The sequence below is a fragment of the Monodelphis domestica genome, chromosome 8 (genome assembly GCF_027887165.1).
Source record: "Monodelphis domestica isolate mMonDom1 chromosome 8, mMonDom1.pri, whole genome shotgun sequence".
Classification (NCBI taxonomy): Eukaryota; Metazoa; Chordata; class Mammalia; order Didelphimorphia; family Didelphidae; genus Monodelphis; species Monodelphis domestica.
The window spans coordinates 167,548,433-167,565,642 of NC_077234.1; the positions used below are offsets into that span (position 1 = coordinate 167,548,433).

At 37.3% G+C, this 17,210-nt stretch overlaps 1 protein-coding gene across 2 annotated transcripts in view; it reads left to right on the forward strand.

Moving 5' to 3' along the window:
* The first annotated feature begins 763 nt into the window (after positions 1 to 763).
* The window catches only part of ITGBL1 (integrin subunit beta like 1), a 410,067-nt gene continuing 393,620 nt past the window's right edge, over positions 764 to 17,210 (forward strand). Inside the window, exons 1-2 of one of the 2 annotated variants that reach the window (XM_003341810.4) lie at positions 764 to 1,208; positions 2,400 to 2,617. In XM_003341810.4, coding sequence (XP_003341858.2) covers positions 1,111 to 1,208; positions 2,400 to 2,617 — 316 coding nt within the window. In that variant the 5' untranslated portion in view covers positions 764 to 1,110. Of the gene's footprint in view, positions 1,209 to 2,197; positions 2,288 to 2,399; positions 2,618 to 17,210 lie in introns of those variants that run through there. The other variant, XM_007501332.3, reaches the window with a different exon arrangement.

Sequence of the window (17,210 nt, forward strand, 5' to 3'; positions counted from 1 at the left end):
CTTCTCTTCCCATATTCTGTAAACCTGCTTACTTTATAGTCTGTTGAAAATGGAGATTAGGCTGAATAAAAATTAAAGTGGAATTCTCTCTCCAAAGTTATTAGAGCAGGGGTCCAGCTATTTATTCTTGAAGTGTGTGTAGCTGCTAGAACTGCCTAGTGGAGTGTAAATGAGCCACAAGTGTAGGAGTAGAGCTATGGTGAGTAGAAATTCCTTCATTTTAACTACTTCACCACAGCAATACTCCTTAGGAGCAAAGCCCTCTTTAGTCAAAACTCGGATATTCCAACCACTTGAAGAGCCAGCTGAAGAGTGAACTCCAGGGAGACCTGAGGGAAGGGAGATTTCTATGATGTGGCTAATCTCCGTGTTTGACTATCACACTCAGAGGTACTATTCTGTGACCTGCCAGCAGATGGGAAAAAAGAAGATCCTAAACCAGATTTTTGAAAAAAAAAGTCAAGGAAAAGCAGACTTATAATTTAAAAGTGGAGAAAGAAGTCTGAGTTTTCTAGGAGAAGAAAAAAAAAAGCCTTGACAATTTAAGGTCTTCCACTCATCACCCAAATAATGGAGGGCACTTCCTAAAAACTCTCAAGCTGCTGTTCCCACTAATGTTTTCTGATCAGTGTGGGCTTGCCCCCATCGCCCATCACATCTCATTGATCATCGAGCATAATCACTCCTAAAAGCGAGTCCAAATATTCTCTGTTCAAATATTTATGGTGCCTGTACTTGAAGAACTAGATGGTTTTCTCAAATCTGTGAACAGGACACTTTTTATGTCAAAATAAACCATCTGCTTGTACAACTGTTTCTAATTACTTCCCTGCCTAGACTGTAAACTTTAGGGCTTGGCACCAACATCCCGCCCAGAGGAGTCCGGCTGCTGCCCAAATCCTTCCAGGCAGCTAATCAAAGGCACTTGCAGCCCGGAGAAGAGCTTCAAGTTCGTTTTGGACAGTTCTGGCATTTGCAAACCAAGGTGGCCGGCTGGCTAGCTGTTCATCTGTCCGTCTGATTGCCTGGCTGGCTGCTGGAGTCTTCTCCCGTGCTACCCCTACCTTGCAGAAGGGCAGACCTGCTCCCGAAAACTGGGACTATCTCATCATGCACACGCAGGGACTCAGCAAATTCTTCCTGCTGGCTTCAACCCTTTTCTTCACTGTGTCGTCAGCTGTTCCCCAAGGTTTCTCGCCATCTCTGAGGTAAGTTGGCTTTGGTATCCTAAAAGGCATCCGTAGTTGACAATGGCTTGGTGTGGCAGTGAGTCCCCAGCTATCCCTACTAATTGTCCTGGCTCTACAAGAGTTCCTAAGATGAAGGTAGGAGGAGAAAGCATTTTCAACCCACTCTCATTTCTCTCTAAATCCAGAATTCTATGTTTCAAAACTTTTAGATTGCTTTTTCTCTTTACAAATATATGTGCATAAATAGATATTTTCCCCACATACAAGTCCATACAGGGAGAAATCTGTATATAGTAAAGCACTCATTGCTATAGGGCTCATTTTTTAAGCTGTTCAGATATATAATGAGGCATACTCAACAATTCCACATTCTAAAAGTCTCTGCGTAATGACAACAATAGAAAGAGATCACCCCAAGGAATATATATTATATTTCAAAAGGCATCCATGGGACCCTTTTAAATTTCTACTGTTTTATACTATCTTTGTCTTAGGCAAGTTTACTTTTTTGAATCCCTAGGAAGAAGGTAAACAGCTGTAGCTATAAATAGCTTTGTCTTTCAAAAAGGAATTGAAAAGTTTTCAAGAGAATTTTTAAAAATCAAGTGTCACACACTGGATTAATTTATTCAAACTTAAACATGTGTGTATGATTCAAAGACCAAAAAAAAAATCAAAATCAAAAAGTCCAGGGGCAAATGCAATTCTCCACTTTTTAGCTACTGTCCTGGCATCTTTAGTGGACTATTCAAGGGCTGCTGGGCAGATCTGGACAACCTTTGCCCACTAGGTAGCCAGGCAAATCAATCCATGAGCTGCCAGGCCACGGGGCAGACCTTCTGAGAAACTGCTTCCACCTAGGGATAGTGGATATGGCCTTTGGCAAAGCGGCACTTGCAGTTCAAGGAAAGTGATGAATACTGGGGTGGCCTGAGCCTGCGCAAGCTAAATTAGGGCAACAGGTGTAGTAAGAGAAATAATTAAAGTCTCCCGTGAGTCCACACAGGAAGACTGTTTTTTTTCCAATTCTTTTCAAAGATTTCCACCGGTCCTCATTGCTGGTCACTGCGTTAGGTATATTGTTCTGCGTCGGAAAGGTGAGAGGCTTAGGGGCAGAGAGTGGAGACAAGGGCGTGTAGAGAAACAGTCGGGAATAACCCATATTCTTTGCCCTGGTAAATAAATGGGCTTTTTTTTTTGTCCCCGTAGGAGCGGGCCCGGTGCTACCTGTAGGTTGTCCCGGGCGGAGGCAGAACGCAGGTGCCGAGCACCCGGGCAGCCCCCCGGGAGCGAGCTGTGCAATGGCAGAGGCCACTGTGACTGCGGAGTCTGCATCTGCCACGTGAAGGAGCCCGGCATGTACCTGGGACCACTGTGCGAGTGCCACGAATGGGTGTGTGAAGCCTACGATGGGGAGACCTGTGCAGGTAAGGGGACAAAGACTAGCGTCGGGATCTATAGAATGCGCTTTCCCTTCCGAGAGGCCCTGTAATAAATATCCCTACCTTTGAGAATGTTTCCTGAGTAATTGATTTCTGAGACTTCTGTCGTGGTGGCCTGGGTGGGTTTCTGTGAAGAGAATTTAGTGGACAAGAAGCCCGAGTTTTCCTGTTACTGCTAAAAATGTTATTTTTAACCAGGTCTTTTGGGGATAATTTATTCTAATGTCTACCCTCCACTATCAACTCAAGTTTCTGGATCAAAGGGTTTTTGTTGTTGTTTTTAATCACTGGAAATTTTCCCTCTACACTAACTTAGCGAGCTCATTTGCTTCTCTTTGAGGTCCTCCTTTTAGACAAAATTCATCATCCTGTTGATGAACTTTGATTCCATAAAGTTTTTTACTGCCCTGAAGAGGAATTCCAGATCATGAAATATAGACCATACTATCAATGTCCCAACTAGGGTGGGGCAATGAAAACTTTGCCCAAAGGATCCAAAAATTAGAAGCTGCTGATAACACTTTTACTCTTTTATCAGGTAGAAATGACTGAGATTATACCAATTTTTGTTTGCTTGTTTTTGTAACTAGACTTGATCAACAATTCTTACCCAATTTGTAATCCGAAAGAGTTCCCAATGCAATGGAGAAGTTAATTGACTTAGGCAGGATCACATGGTGCCAATGGTAGGACTGAAATTGAGTTTTTCCTGACTTTGAGATCAATTATTCATCCACTAGAGTAGGTGGCCTCTCCTAGCCCCTACTTATCAAGCTTAGTTAAAACAGGAAACAATCAGCCGCTTCCACACTGCAGGTGATGTCTTCTTCAGTAATGCTCCAACCCACCCCTGTCTCCATATGAACCCAAAGGGTCCTCTTCAGCAGTTACCTTAGGGGCAGTGGGCAACCTACCTCCCTTTCCTCTTCCACCTCACAGAATAAGGTTCTTGGTGTGTGTCCTGCAATGGAACCTTCCTTGCCCCTGATATTGAAGGTGTCTCTCAGAGATTTCCTCTCCATGACTGAATTTGTTTCTAAAACTTATCTAAAATTCCTTTCTTTTGCTTGCTCCAAGGAAAATTTGAGAACCTGTTCTGCAAGTCAAAATTGCTCATCATTCTGCTGCTGTAGGTTTATATTTTGCTTAAAAACTAGTGACGATTTTGTTCCATTTTTTTCTAGATTTCTAGTTTTCTTATATCTTTAATTTGGGGGCTACCTGCCCATTTTAAGTCATAGCCAACCTGAGAACCCTAGATCTCCAACTGGAGAGGCCCTTTGTTCAAGCCTCCCAAGATAGATAAAGAATGTGAGGAAGATAGATACCAAATGAGTTGTCCAAGGTCATATACATAGTTCTCTAGAGGTAGAACTTCATATGGGGGCTGCTCAGCGATGGAAAAAGTAGTCATGCCAATGAGCAAGAGGACTGAGCACAGGGGCTGCTGTCCAGTGTGTTTATACTCTGCTGGGCCATGGTTCAGTTCTTTAATTATAAATTAAAACATTTGCAGCTGGTTTTAACTGGTGTCTTATGACTCAAAGCTTCATTCCACTCTACCACATTCTATCCTGGGTTGAGATAAGAATGTTTGTTAGAAGGTCTAGAATTCATGTAAATAGGAAGATAAGCATTTGCTATATAAGCCATATTGCACCTTTCTCCCCTTTGAACTTCTTTGTGAATCTTTTGAATTGTGGTTGGTGTTTTATAGCTAACTGAGAGTAGGGTGCAAGAATAACTCCTCTTATACTCTCTTTATTATTTTTCCGAGAGGATTGATAGGGAAAAGGGGTCAGAACAGTCTTTGCTTCTAAGGGACCACCTCTAACCTCCTTCCTAGTTTTTCATAAAACGTGTCATTTTCTGAGGCCAAGAGCCTCAATTAGGTCATTGTGAATGTTACAGGAATTCCGTTAGTAAAAGGATAACACAAATGCATTCCAACAGCGGGTTTGGCAAGTCTCGTAGGAAAAAAAGAGCAACTTCTTTTAGCAACAATGTAGCTAAGAATATGAAGTCCAATACTAACACCAGACTATCAAGAACAGTTTATTACCCAAAATGCTTGGGGCTGCCATCGAGAGCCTCCTGATATTCTCACAGAGATATGCTGACTGTTCAGCAGTGGAAAAAGAAGTCGTGTGCTTCATTGGGAAGAATACAGGTGCTTCTGGCAGCTGGCTTCCTTTATGTAGGACCCAGGCTCCATCCTTTAAAATCGAATATGCCACAGTTTGTTATCTTAACTCTCTAAGTCTGGGAAAGTAGAGTATTACGGAGGGAAGCCAATTGGAAGGGGAAATACAGATCTCCTATTTCATTCCAAGTCCAATTGCTATGTGGCTTTCATTACCTCTGCCATTTCCTCCTCTAATATCACGAGTTCTTAACACTCATCTTTTGATTTGGTTTGCTTTTGTTGAAAAAGTGAGAGTTGAAAGGGAAAAGTCCTCAACTGAGCAGCCAGATTATTAAAAGCCATTAGGTAAAAATCCTCATGAAAGAATCTGGGCTGATTTTGTTGTCTAAGTGGGGAAATGTAACATTAGAGCTGTGAATCAGTGTTTTTCTTAATAAGTAAAGTGGCTTAATATTAATAGGGGATGATGCACTGTGATAAAGGGTTCAGAGGACTGAATTTGTCTGCATAAAGTGGACATCTCTTTCTGATATAATCTGTCAAGGCTTTCTCTATCAATAAGAATTTGTGTCTGGGTAAGACTAGTAAAAAGTTAGAGATGAGAATGCCAAGCCAATTGTTGGAAACCTAGGTTGGGCCAGGGTAACTCTAGAGTCCCTGTATAAATAGATATCACAGCATGCACCCTAAAAATTCATCCCCCTAAAGGTCTGAGATAGTCGATTTAAGTGCCTGCTTAGCCTCTAGAATTTTCAAAATCAGAAATTCTTAAGATCATGTCCCATAAGAAGCCATATGATGTTGTGACAATGACACATGAAAGTTATATCAAGTCTAATTTACTCTTTTAGGGGCATGATCTGCAATGAAAGTAACTCATTATCTTTTCTGTGGCTTATTCCCTTGATTGGTTCAGGGCCATGAAAGGTCAGAATGAGATGAATATTTTGTTTGGTAGCTGAGGAGAGAGATTATCTGTATCATGACCTTTTAAATTTCTGTGTGAATTTCTCATTCTGGGGAGCATGAGGTTCAGAAGAAAATCAGGTTTAAATTCTTATTAATCCTATCAAGAACTAATCATTTTCTTCAATTTCCAATTTTGTTTATTACTCTTGAGTCTCCCACAGAATTATGTAGTTTGAGATAGGACCCAATGATCATTCCTTTGAATTTTATTATCTGGTAAACAAAATACATTGTTCTGTGCAGGGATGCATTGATAAATGATTAAGAACTAGCTTGCTGGGGGAATAGATGTAACTAGGATATGCTTTTAAGTGTAATCTTCATTTTTAATATTTTCTTTATCATTTTTATAAGTCTAGACAATGAATAAAATAGCAAATCAAGCCTTGATCTGTGGCATTTGTAAATTTCATAGTTAGAAATGCACACACTGAAAATTCAATAATTAGATTAATACATTCTGGGCATATTACTTTTAATTTCCACAATGTTTTTATGACTAATCATGATTGTGCAGGTTTCCAGAAGTGAAGTCTGTGGACCGCAATCTCAGTCTGCTTCTACATGAGAAATTTCTGGAACAGTTTAGGAACAAACACTGATAAAGTACTAAGAAAAGCATTGCCATAATTTTGGCCACTAGGCATGTGGGTAGATGGATGGTAAAATATTTGCTAAGTACTTATCTGTGAAATATTGGCCAAGTCATTTCATCTCCCTGTTTCTCAATTTCTTCATTAGTAGATTGAGGGGCTTGGACTAAATGACCTCTAAGATTCTAACAACTCTAAAACTAGCATCAAGAACTATTTTACTGGCTATAATGTTCTGTTCAATTTAGTATTTGGGAAATATTGTTGAATTCATGACATGTCTAGTGTCTTCCTTTCTTGAAGAATGTATTTGTAATATACAAGGGTAAGGCTTTGGAAGTAGCTTGCATTCCTTCATCTGAAATCTTATGTTTCAAAACATTTTTCATGATCATCTATGGCCATTTTTGTACCAAAACCACGGAGTGTCAACCCATTAGAGTGTGTCCCCAAAGTACTGATGTGGTTTTAAGCTGTGAAACCTCAAAACCACTATAAGACTTAATCTATTCAAGTTTTTAAAAGCAACAAGTCTTTTAGGACAACCTTGTATGTTGATTTGGTTTTGAGAATTTATAAGTTTTTAAATAATTTCTCAACTTCTTCATTTGCAACAGACATTTATACAAAAATTGTAATGATCTTCATGATTATCTCCTTGCTCATGCTTATCGTGAGCACAACAAAGAGAAATGACCATGTCTCGTGAAATAATTTGCTTTAGAACATAGAATGAAATAAACTCCATCAACTCTTTATTAACCCATTCCAACAGGACTTGTGCTAATACTTTTATTTGGTTACTTGGTATCCTCTGGTTCACTTAGAAGAAGAAGGTTAATATTTATAAGTTAGCTACATATAATATAGTTATATATAATAAAAGATTCAGTTCCTGCATTAGAGTATCAACTTAACACTGGAAAAAGATCTTGCATAGAAAGTACCAATAGTTGAATTAATTTTTAAAGATAATGAAGCCAACAAATTAACTTTCTCTGCCCCATCTACCAAAGCTCTGTTATTGGCACTCTATAAATGAAAGGGAAACAGCACAGGAATAAGGACAATTTTGTATTTTCCCTTGCTTCTTGTGTTGCCATGGTCAATATGTAGCTATCTTAATGCTTCCATGATGCTGCTCCCCAGACTTCACATCTATCTGAAACTTTAAGCTTCTGATGTGAAACTTGAGGCTTCTGATGAGTAACTATTTACCCTACATAGCCAGGAATCATGCCATCTTCACACTGTCATGATCATGTGAACAAAAGTCCATCATCAACAAATCACTTCAAGTTACTTCCTTGTGACTTCTAATTAGTTGGCATTCAGCTTGTGCAGCAACCAGATATATTATGATAATCCTTGGCCAATTTCCCTTCTAGATTTTGTCTGTCTTCTAATTTCAGGTGTATTGGTTTTGTTTGTGTAAACATTTTTAATTTGGGGTAATTAAAATCTGCTCTATTAATTTGCTTGTACCACCACTACTCTCTAGTTTTCCAACTCTTCTGTTTCTAGATAGAGAGTTTTCCCATCTTTGGGATTTTTGGTTTTATCAAACACTAAGTTGCTATGCTCTTTTGCTTCTTTATGTTGGGCTTAATCTGTTCCATTGATTAACTCCTCCAGTTCTAATCCAGTACCAAATTATTTTGATGACTACAGTTTTATAGTAAAGTTTGAAATCTGGTACTATTAGACCTCCTTTCTCTTTTTTTTTTTTGCATTGATTTCCCTAATAAATTTAACCATTGTTCCTCCAAATGAATGTTATATTTTTTCTAGCTCTACAAGTCAGTTCTTAAATTTGATTGATATAGATAGCACTTGATGAGTAAATTACTTTTAGTAATATTGCCATTTTATTATATTGATTCAGATTCTCATAAGCAGTTAATATATCATCAACTAATTAAATTTGTGCATCTAATGTTTGAATGATGCTTTCATAGTTCTTGTATGCATCTTGCCATAGATTCCCAAGCATTTTATCCTTTCCATTACTTTTTAAACTGGATTTTCTTAGTCTATCTCTTTCTTCAGGATTTCATTGTTAAGATAAGAATTAATGTTAATCTATAGGAGTTTTTATGTCTTACAACTTTGCTAGTTATTCTTTTGACTAGTGTTTTACTTGATCTTTTAGGATTCCCTATGTGAACCTTCATAAGATCTATGAAAGTGATACGTCTGTTTACTCTGTGCATAGGCATAGCCTTATCCCTTCCATTTCTTTTTTCCTCACCTTATTTTAGCTAGCATTACCAGTACAATATTGAATAGTAGTGGTGATAACAGACATCCTTACTTCAGCCTTGATCTTATTGAACAGGCTTCTAGTTTATTTCTATTACAGATAATTCTTGCTCTTGGTTTTTGAGGGAAGTTATTTGTCATTTTAAGGAAAGCACCATTTATCCCTGTGCTTTCCAGTTCTGAGCAGTTTGGGGGGGGGGTTCTTTTTATAAACAGGAATGGATATTTTATTTTGTCAAGAGCTTTTTCTGCATTTATTGAAATAATTAAATGTTTTAGAAAGAAGAAAAACAACTGATTGATCACATGCGTCAATGGGGATATGATTGGGATGCCGACTCTAGACGATCACCCTGGTGCAATTAGCAATAATATGGAACTAGGTCTTGATCAATGATACATGTAAAACCCAGTGGAATTGCGTATCAGCTGCCAGGGAGGTGGGGGTAGGAGAGGAGGGAAACAACATGAATCATGCAACCATGGAAAATATTCTAAATTAATTAAACAAAAATTTTTAATTCAAAACATAAAATAGAAACAATTAAATGTTTTAAATTTTTAAATTTTATTTTTTACATTGAACTAGTTGTGAATTCGTGGCATAAAACCAGCCCAGTTTTCATATATGTTCTTTGAGATATATACCCTTATATATACTCTTATACCCTTGCTGGAATTTCATTTAAAATTTTTGCATTGTATTCATTAGATACATTGGTTTAGAGTTTTCTTTTTCTGTTTATGACTCTCTGCTTTAGGAATTAGAACCATATATTTGTTATAGAAGGATTTCTTGTCATCTAATTCTGTGCCATCAGTCATTTACTAAAGCAGAGGAGTCAAACATGAAGCCTGAGGGCCTCACAAGGCCCACAACACTCTGGGGTGCAATCAAGAAATATTTAACAAAATCAATAAAAAATAGACTGAAACATAGTTTTACTACATTTGAAAACCAAGTCAATATGTGGCCCAAAGGGATCCTTAAGTGTGGATATGAGTTTTATTTATTTATTTATTTTAGTTTTTCACTACTGTACTAAAGCATCCAGATACTTTTAAGGTCCCCATTGCCCTTTTGACAAATCACTTGAATGAAAAATTACAAAACAAAGATTGTTTGCTCTGCCAAAAGTATACTATTTTGCTTGTCTTCCCATGTACCCTCCATCACTGACTATCCATTTTTTGGGAGTTCATCTTTACTAATCTACTTATTAGGTGTAAGGTGAAGCTGGAGTGCTGTTCTGCTATGTATATTTATATTTGGAGCTTTTAAAATATGATCACTGATAGCTTGCATTTTTTCCTTTGGAATACTAGTATTCATATCCATTGACTGCTTAGCTATTTGCAAATGGCTCTTTGGATCATCTATTTGTATCATTTTTTCTCATTGAAGATTTTCAGCTGGAACTTATGTAGGCATCTGAAACTCAACATACCTAAAAGTGAACTTACTTTACTCCCCAAAACTGCCCTGATTTCTAACTTCCCTCTTTCTAGTAAGGGTCCTATTTTCTTTCCAGTCCCCTAAATTTGCAACCTCAGACTCATTTTCAACTCTTTGGTACCCTAACCCACCATACCTAATCAATTGCTGAATGTTGGCAATTAGATTATAGTTCTATCTATTTATTTATTCATTTCTCTCTCTCACTCGCTATATATGGGGAAAATATGATATATTTATGTATATATATATAATAATCTCCTGAACTCTTTTTTTGACAACACTCTAGTTCAGACCTTTATTGCTCCTAACCTGAAGTATTGTAATAGTATCCAAATTATTTCCCTGCTTCTCGTTTTTTCCCTTTACAATCTATAGTTATCTTACCAAGTCACCATTCTGACCATGTCACTCATCTCCTCAAGAAGCTGTATTGATTCATTCTCACCCCATGGTCCAATATGGTTTCCTCCTTTGGGCCTTTAAAGATCTTCACAATCCAACCTATCTTTCCAGATTTATTATACATTCCTCTCCTGTGCACACTCTCTAGTCCAAACTGGATCTCTTGCTATCCCTTACATATGGCACTGCATCTCTGGCCTTTGCAGATACCTAGAATGAGCTATCATTTTAGCTCTCTTAGAATCGCTCTCCTTCAAATTTCAGCTCAAGTGATAGCTTCAATCTCCCTTCCTGTATTCCCTCTGGGGCATCCTAAACCTCTGGCCACTCCATCCTGAAATTATCATTTCTCTATTAGGTGTTCATTGTGAATCTCTTATGTGGGCACATAATTGTTTTCCCTCCATGGAGCATAAGGTTTTTGAGGAGAACTATTTTATTTTTGTTTTTGAAACCAAAATTTCAAGAACATTTTCATGTACAAAGTATCTTGCTCTTCATAAATGTTGTTTCAAAGGAAAATAAAAGAAGCATGAAATAACAGATGGCCAGCCTGAGTGTTAAGGGATTGTATGCTTCTCTTAGTCTAAGACTGCATTAGTTTTTTTTTTGACTGCCATATCCCAGTTTTCATTCATTTTGAAGCTTGCAATCCACCAAATCCCTCAAGATGTAGTTCAGATTAAATGCTTTCTAGTAGCACTGTATCCACTATCCTGTAGTTGTGAAGTCATTTTTTTAAAAATCCAGGTGCCAGTATTTCCTCTATCACTTTTAACAGCTGTTCCTGATAAGATTTTTACTTATTAGGGTGTTAATTGATTTTTTTAAACTGTGAAATCATGATCAAGTTTTCTTCCATTGGGAGGTTGTTGACCTAGTGTTTGGGCCTTAGATCTGGAGACATTTATTAGCTTTATGATACTGAACAAATAATTAACCCCTCTTGCCCTCAGTTTCCTCATCTGTAAGATGGGGAAAAGAATAGCTCCTATCTCATAATATTTTGTATTTACATCTATCTATCTATATGTATAGATATACAGGGGCAAGATATAAAAAGCAGATTCCTTAAGGGCAGGCACTACTTAACTTCTTCAGTGATTCAGAAGGCTCTTCAGAATCTTTTTGCTATCAGTCATCATGAACTCAATTATTGTTCGGAATAAAGAAAAGAAAGGAAAGGAAATTAGTTATTTGGGATTATTTAAACCCTTAATAAAAAAAGACTTTGACTAATTTTTCTTGTAATTTCATCTTCCTAGGATTTTCTGTGAACTTCTTTTGGGGAGTCATTTTCAGGAGACTTGTCTTCCTTTATTCTTTTCTTCTTTACATAAAGCTATGTCATGCTTTATTTTTTTATTCCAATTAGTACTTTAGAGGCTTATCATCTTTTATATTATCCTCTTGACTAATTACCTACGATGTTCCTTTGGTACTCCATCTCTCCATTCCCATGAACCTTTTGCCTAATCCAGTTCATTCTTAAAGGTCAAAAGTTCCTTCTACCCAGATAGGCAGCAAAGAGCTGGAAATTCAGTTCTCCCTAGGTAACTATTTTATCATGTCTACAGCTTTGCTGCACTGCCCTGGGGGCACAGGAAACTTGCCAATTGCAGAAATACCCTGGCATTGGTCCAGTTCATTTCAAGGGCTGGAGATACTCGAAAGGCATATTTCTATTATTATATTATTTTGATTAAATATTACAAATGGTGTATTTTCAGCTGTTATTTCACAACATTAAATCAAACAAGAAATAGAATGAGGCAAATGGAAACAAATTTCTTTTTGATATTACATTCAATTTTGAAAGGCATGAAGATTTTTCTTAAGACTCTTCAACAATCTTCAGGGTTTATAAAAGCATAAAGTCTACCTTATGGACTCAGATGCTCTTTAAGTGCTGCTCACTTTTCTAGGCTTTGAACCAAGAATCGCTGAACATGAAACTAATAGAAGTTTGTGCTCTAAGGAGGGAGATGAAAGAAAAAGAGACTCTAGAAAAGCTTCTTTGGTCTCCCGAAATAAGTATGAAGAGTTTTCCAAAGCCATAAGATAAGAGGGCATAAGAACAGAAGAGGACTTTAAAGTTATTCTCATTTCCTAAACAATGCAGAACAAAAAACTGAAATGAGTTGTCCAAAGTCACATAGATAATGTGCTACATAACCAGGATTGGATTCGATACTTTCCAAAACCAACATTTTATCTACTCTATGTACTTACTAAGCTTCTCTATAATCATACTGTCATTATTGGAATTGAGATGCTGTCTAGCCTCAACTCTGTTAAATAGAAGGATAATGACCAGCTTCAGTGACCTGGTAATGGGTGTGTGAGAGGGGCAGAAGCAGGTCAACTACAACCAAAATTGGTCATTCCATAGAAATAGCTAATATGTAGATAGCACTTTAATACTCAAAACAACTCTGGGATATAGGTGATATTATTCTCCCATTTTATAGTTGAGGAAACTAAGTCAAATAGAGGTAATAATAATAATAATAATAATAATACAGGGACAAATGGCTTGTAAGTAGATTTGGCTTGATTTGAATACTGGTCTCCTCAACTCCCTGTTCAATGTCCCTTAGCTGAAAAACAAGAAGCTAGACTAGCAAACTCAAGTTAGCTAGCCTGGAGAACATAATCTATTGTGTGTGTTTAAGTTCAGTTAAAAAAAATAAGAACTGTTTTTCTTTTCTGTAATGCCAACAACTTGGCACATAGTATGCATTTAACAAATGCTTGTTGATTGGTTGGTTATGTACATTTATCTTAATAAGGAAATGTGGGAGATGATTGATGTTAACCCCAATGAAAACTCAAGGATCTCTCTTAGTACATTCACTGGGTGAGGCATGACAGATTGGGAAATATGCCTTCTGTATCTATATCCAAAATTTACTGCTTTGCCCTTTGTTTCTGTGGCAGGTGAATGATGAAATTACTGAAGAAACAAAGGTGTGAGCTTCTGAGCATATCAATTTTTAAGCAATGCAAGCCACATTCATAACAAATGAGAAGCAGTAGCTTTACTCAGCTTTGCCACTGGACCCCAAGACAGATTTTTATACATTAAAAACAATTAAATTAATTGAATAAGACTAATCAATTACAAGAAAACAATGGAAAAACATACAGATTAGATAATGTGATTCCTAAATGGAGGAAAAATTAGGGATTTTCCAAAATGAGGGAGGGAGAATGAGCAGGTGCAATCCCCTGAAATTAAAAAAAAAAGTACAATCCTACTCTACCCAATTGGAAACCATGGACTATGGAAACAATATCTGATTTACCATTACGGAGCCAGTTTTCAGTAAGATATATGGGTTGCTTGAGATTTTTAAGAGAAAACTCTTTGTATTAATCTTTGGATCTAATTGTAGTTTGATTATTTTTAACATAACCCAAGTCCTTAGACCAGGCTCTCTACACATCAAATAGAGGTAGTTCACTTTCCCAGCCATGCAGGCAGTAGGTTCAAACAATGCAGTAAGATTTTCTCCCTATTCCCCAAAACCAAATCATTTTCTCACAGGACAGAAATTGGACTCAACCCATAATTAAATAGAAAGGGAAGTGAGCCAGCTGCAGAACTGATTCACAATATGGAGTCAATGCTACAATTTTCTGTGCTAACCCCCTCCATTCCTACTATGTTGATGACTTTATCTCCAGACCATGGACCTAATTCCTGTACCATTCAATATCTTTCTTTTTGTTTTGTAAAAGCCTCCTCTTTCTTTTGGCTTCTCATCACTGGAGTCATTATCACTGCTGATAGACCTACCTGGACCAGAATAATCTGTCTCTGTTAAGACCTGACCTGGTATTAGAGTCCACCTCTTCAGGCCATTTTTGTTCCTATTTCTAAAGTTTTCCATTCCCAAGTCTGCCTTATTTCTGAGTGGGGACCCATCTGAACTTCCCCCATGTTCCTCTTCCTTTGGTCCAGTTTCCTACCTTCTAGCCTTAACTTGGGCCCTAAATTATTGTTTAGAACTTCTTTGACTTTCCCATCTCAGGCCCAAGGCAGTGTGATCTTTAATCTTCTAGCCATGGATAGGTAGAAGATATAATAATGTCCCCATTTGCTCTTTCTGAAGCTGAAGATTTGGGGGATGCTGGGTGGAGTAGCAGATAGGGCTCGGAATCAAGAAGGCTCAACATCATGAGTTTGAATCTGGCCCTGAGCAAGCCTGTGGACCTCAGTACCTCATTTCTAAAGTGAGCTGGAGAAGGAAGTGACATACTTCTCCCATGTAAGAAAACCCCAAAATGAGGTCACAAAGAATTGGACAGGACACAAGAAAATGCTGAAGAACTAGATTATTGAATTGATCTGGATCTTTGCATCCCAATCTTTTTAGATCTCTACTGAGTGGATTTCTGTGTTCCAAGCTTTAGCCAAATCACTTGAACTATACTCAGTATTTGGGGATTGATTTCTGTGTTCCTGACTCTAGAAATTGAGACTGATTAACACCCTATCAGAGGCTTTCCTCCCTCAGGAAGACTTTAATCATACAAGTCAGACTCTTATTTATCCTCTATTCATTTCTTCAATTACTATGCCAAATTTTCATAGTGCTTTTATGTATCTCCTCAAACTTATGTCTCAGTAAAATCCAATGATTTTTTTAAAATAATGAAACTATTTTTTAAATTAACAGAAATCTAATGTCTCTTCCTTCCAACTCCAACTTTACTGAAAAATTAAAAAAGAACCTCCTCAATAAAAATATGCATATTCATCAATCTGTTTTATATATAAACATATACATACATATGTGTATGCATCTATTTTCTATCTATATATCCATCTACCCATCTACTTAGTCATTTTGCACCCCAAATCCATCACTGTGTCCTGACATTGGTCATCTGGAGTCAAGGATAGTCATTGCATTGTTTTTAGTTCCTACAGTTTTCAAGTTGATTTTGCTGATAATATTATTGTTTTTATATGAGTTTTCTCTAGATTCTGCTCATTTTATTCTATTTCAGTTTGTAATTACTAGAGACTTTGAATCTCTGGCCTCTTTCTCTAGGAATCTTATATATGTTCCTCTCTCTCTCTTGTTTCCGCTTTCCCCTTTTTTATTGTTGCTTATCTTAGGATTAGAGCTTGCAACTTAATATACACAAAACTGTGGACTTAATTATGGTAGTAGCACAACATTTTTTATCTTTTTACTAGAATAAAATTTTGTGATTAGAGAACTTGCCTCATAATCAAAAACACTTGGGGCCAAAACCTGCTTCTGATAATCATTGCTTTGTGACCTTGAGCAAATTACTTAAATTCTCAGTGCTCTACCTCATTATCTAAGCCTGAGTTGCAAAAAGGTATTGACTTTGATTGGTAGAGAGAGTTTGCTCACCTGGGAATTCTCAACCTAAGGAATCAAAGCTCCAGTTTTTCTTCCCTGTATATTATATTTGAGGATAAATATTGTGAAGTGGATAGACATAGCTTTTGAATCAGTAAGGAGCAAGAAATCTTCCCTCTAAATCCTATTGTCTGGAAAACTCTGAGGGAGTCAATTAACTTCACACTAGCAACTCTGAAAGATTAAGTTAAGAAATTGCTGTTGCTCTGATTCCTTTCACATCCAATCATGAAATTACAGGTATGGATCTATCTTTCCATCCATCCATCCATCCATCCATCCATCCATCTATCCATCCATCTATCCATCCATCTATCCATCCATCTATCCATCCATCTATCCATCCATCCAGCCAGCCATTACTCCATTTATCTATCCATCTACTATCCATCTATCCATCCATCCATCCATCCATCCACCCAGCCATCCAGCCATCTATCTATCATATTGGACAGGTGATGTGGTTGATAGAGCTACAGGCCTGGAATCAGGAAGACATGAATTTAAATGTGGCTTCAGGCACGCTAGCTGTGTGACCCTGGGCAAGTCACTTAACCTGTTTGCGTCACATTTCTCATGTGTAAAATAAGCTGGAGAAAGAAATGGCAAAGCACTCCATTATCTTTTCCGAGAAAACCCTAAATGGCATGTTGAGAAGTCAGATATGACTGAACAAGACAAACAAAATATATAAAAATTTCACTTTGGTTGTTAGCTCCTAGATAAGGACTTGCACTGTGAAAATGAGTCCTCTTCTATAGGAAGACATATTTTCCAAGACTCTATGTTAGTCCTGGCTGGAACTGTCTATGTAATTCACTAGAGTTTTATGCTCCTGCTCTAACTTTACTTTTTTTTAATAGCATGAAGACTGTAAAAAATACCTAAGGGAATTTCTGCCAAGAGCACAGTTCTTCCTGGGAATAAAATGAAAGGTGGTTATACAAGATCACTGGGTGTGCTCAATTGATAGAACACTGTAGGTAGTTCTTAGGCAGAATGGAGCTAATTGCAAGGATGTTTCTTATCTGTGAAAGAAATTCTGTATATATTTACTTATTCCACCAGAAAGATGCCATGTGGTATCATTCACATAGATGATTCGAGGCAGGAATAGAGGACCAAGATTCTGGTTTCAAAGATTAAACACGCACACACACATAAATTTTAAATCCAAAATCATTTCCTGCCCTTCCACAAACAAATTCTGCCCCCATCATTCCTCTCTCAGTCAGTGACACCAACATTTTCCTGGTTACTTAGATTCAAAATATTGCAGAGATATATGACTTCTTCCCCTTTACTTGCTTGCTTTCTAAATTCTATAAATCAAGTTTTATCA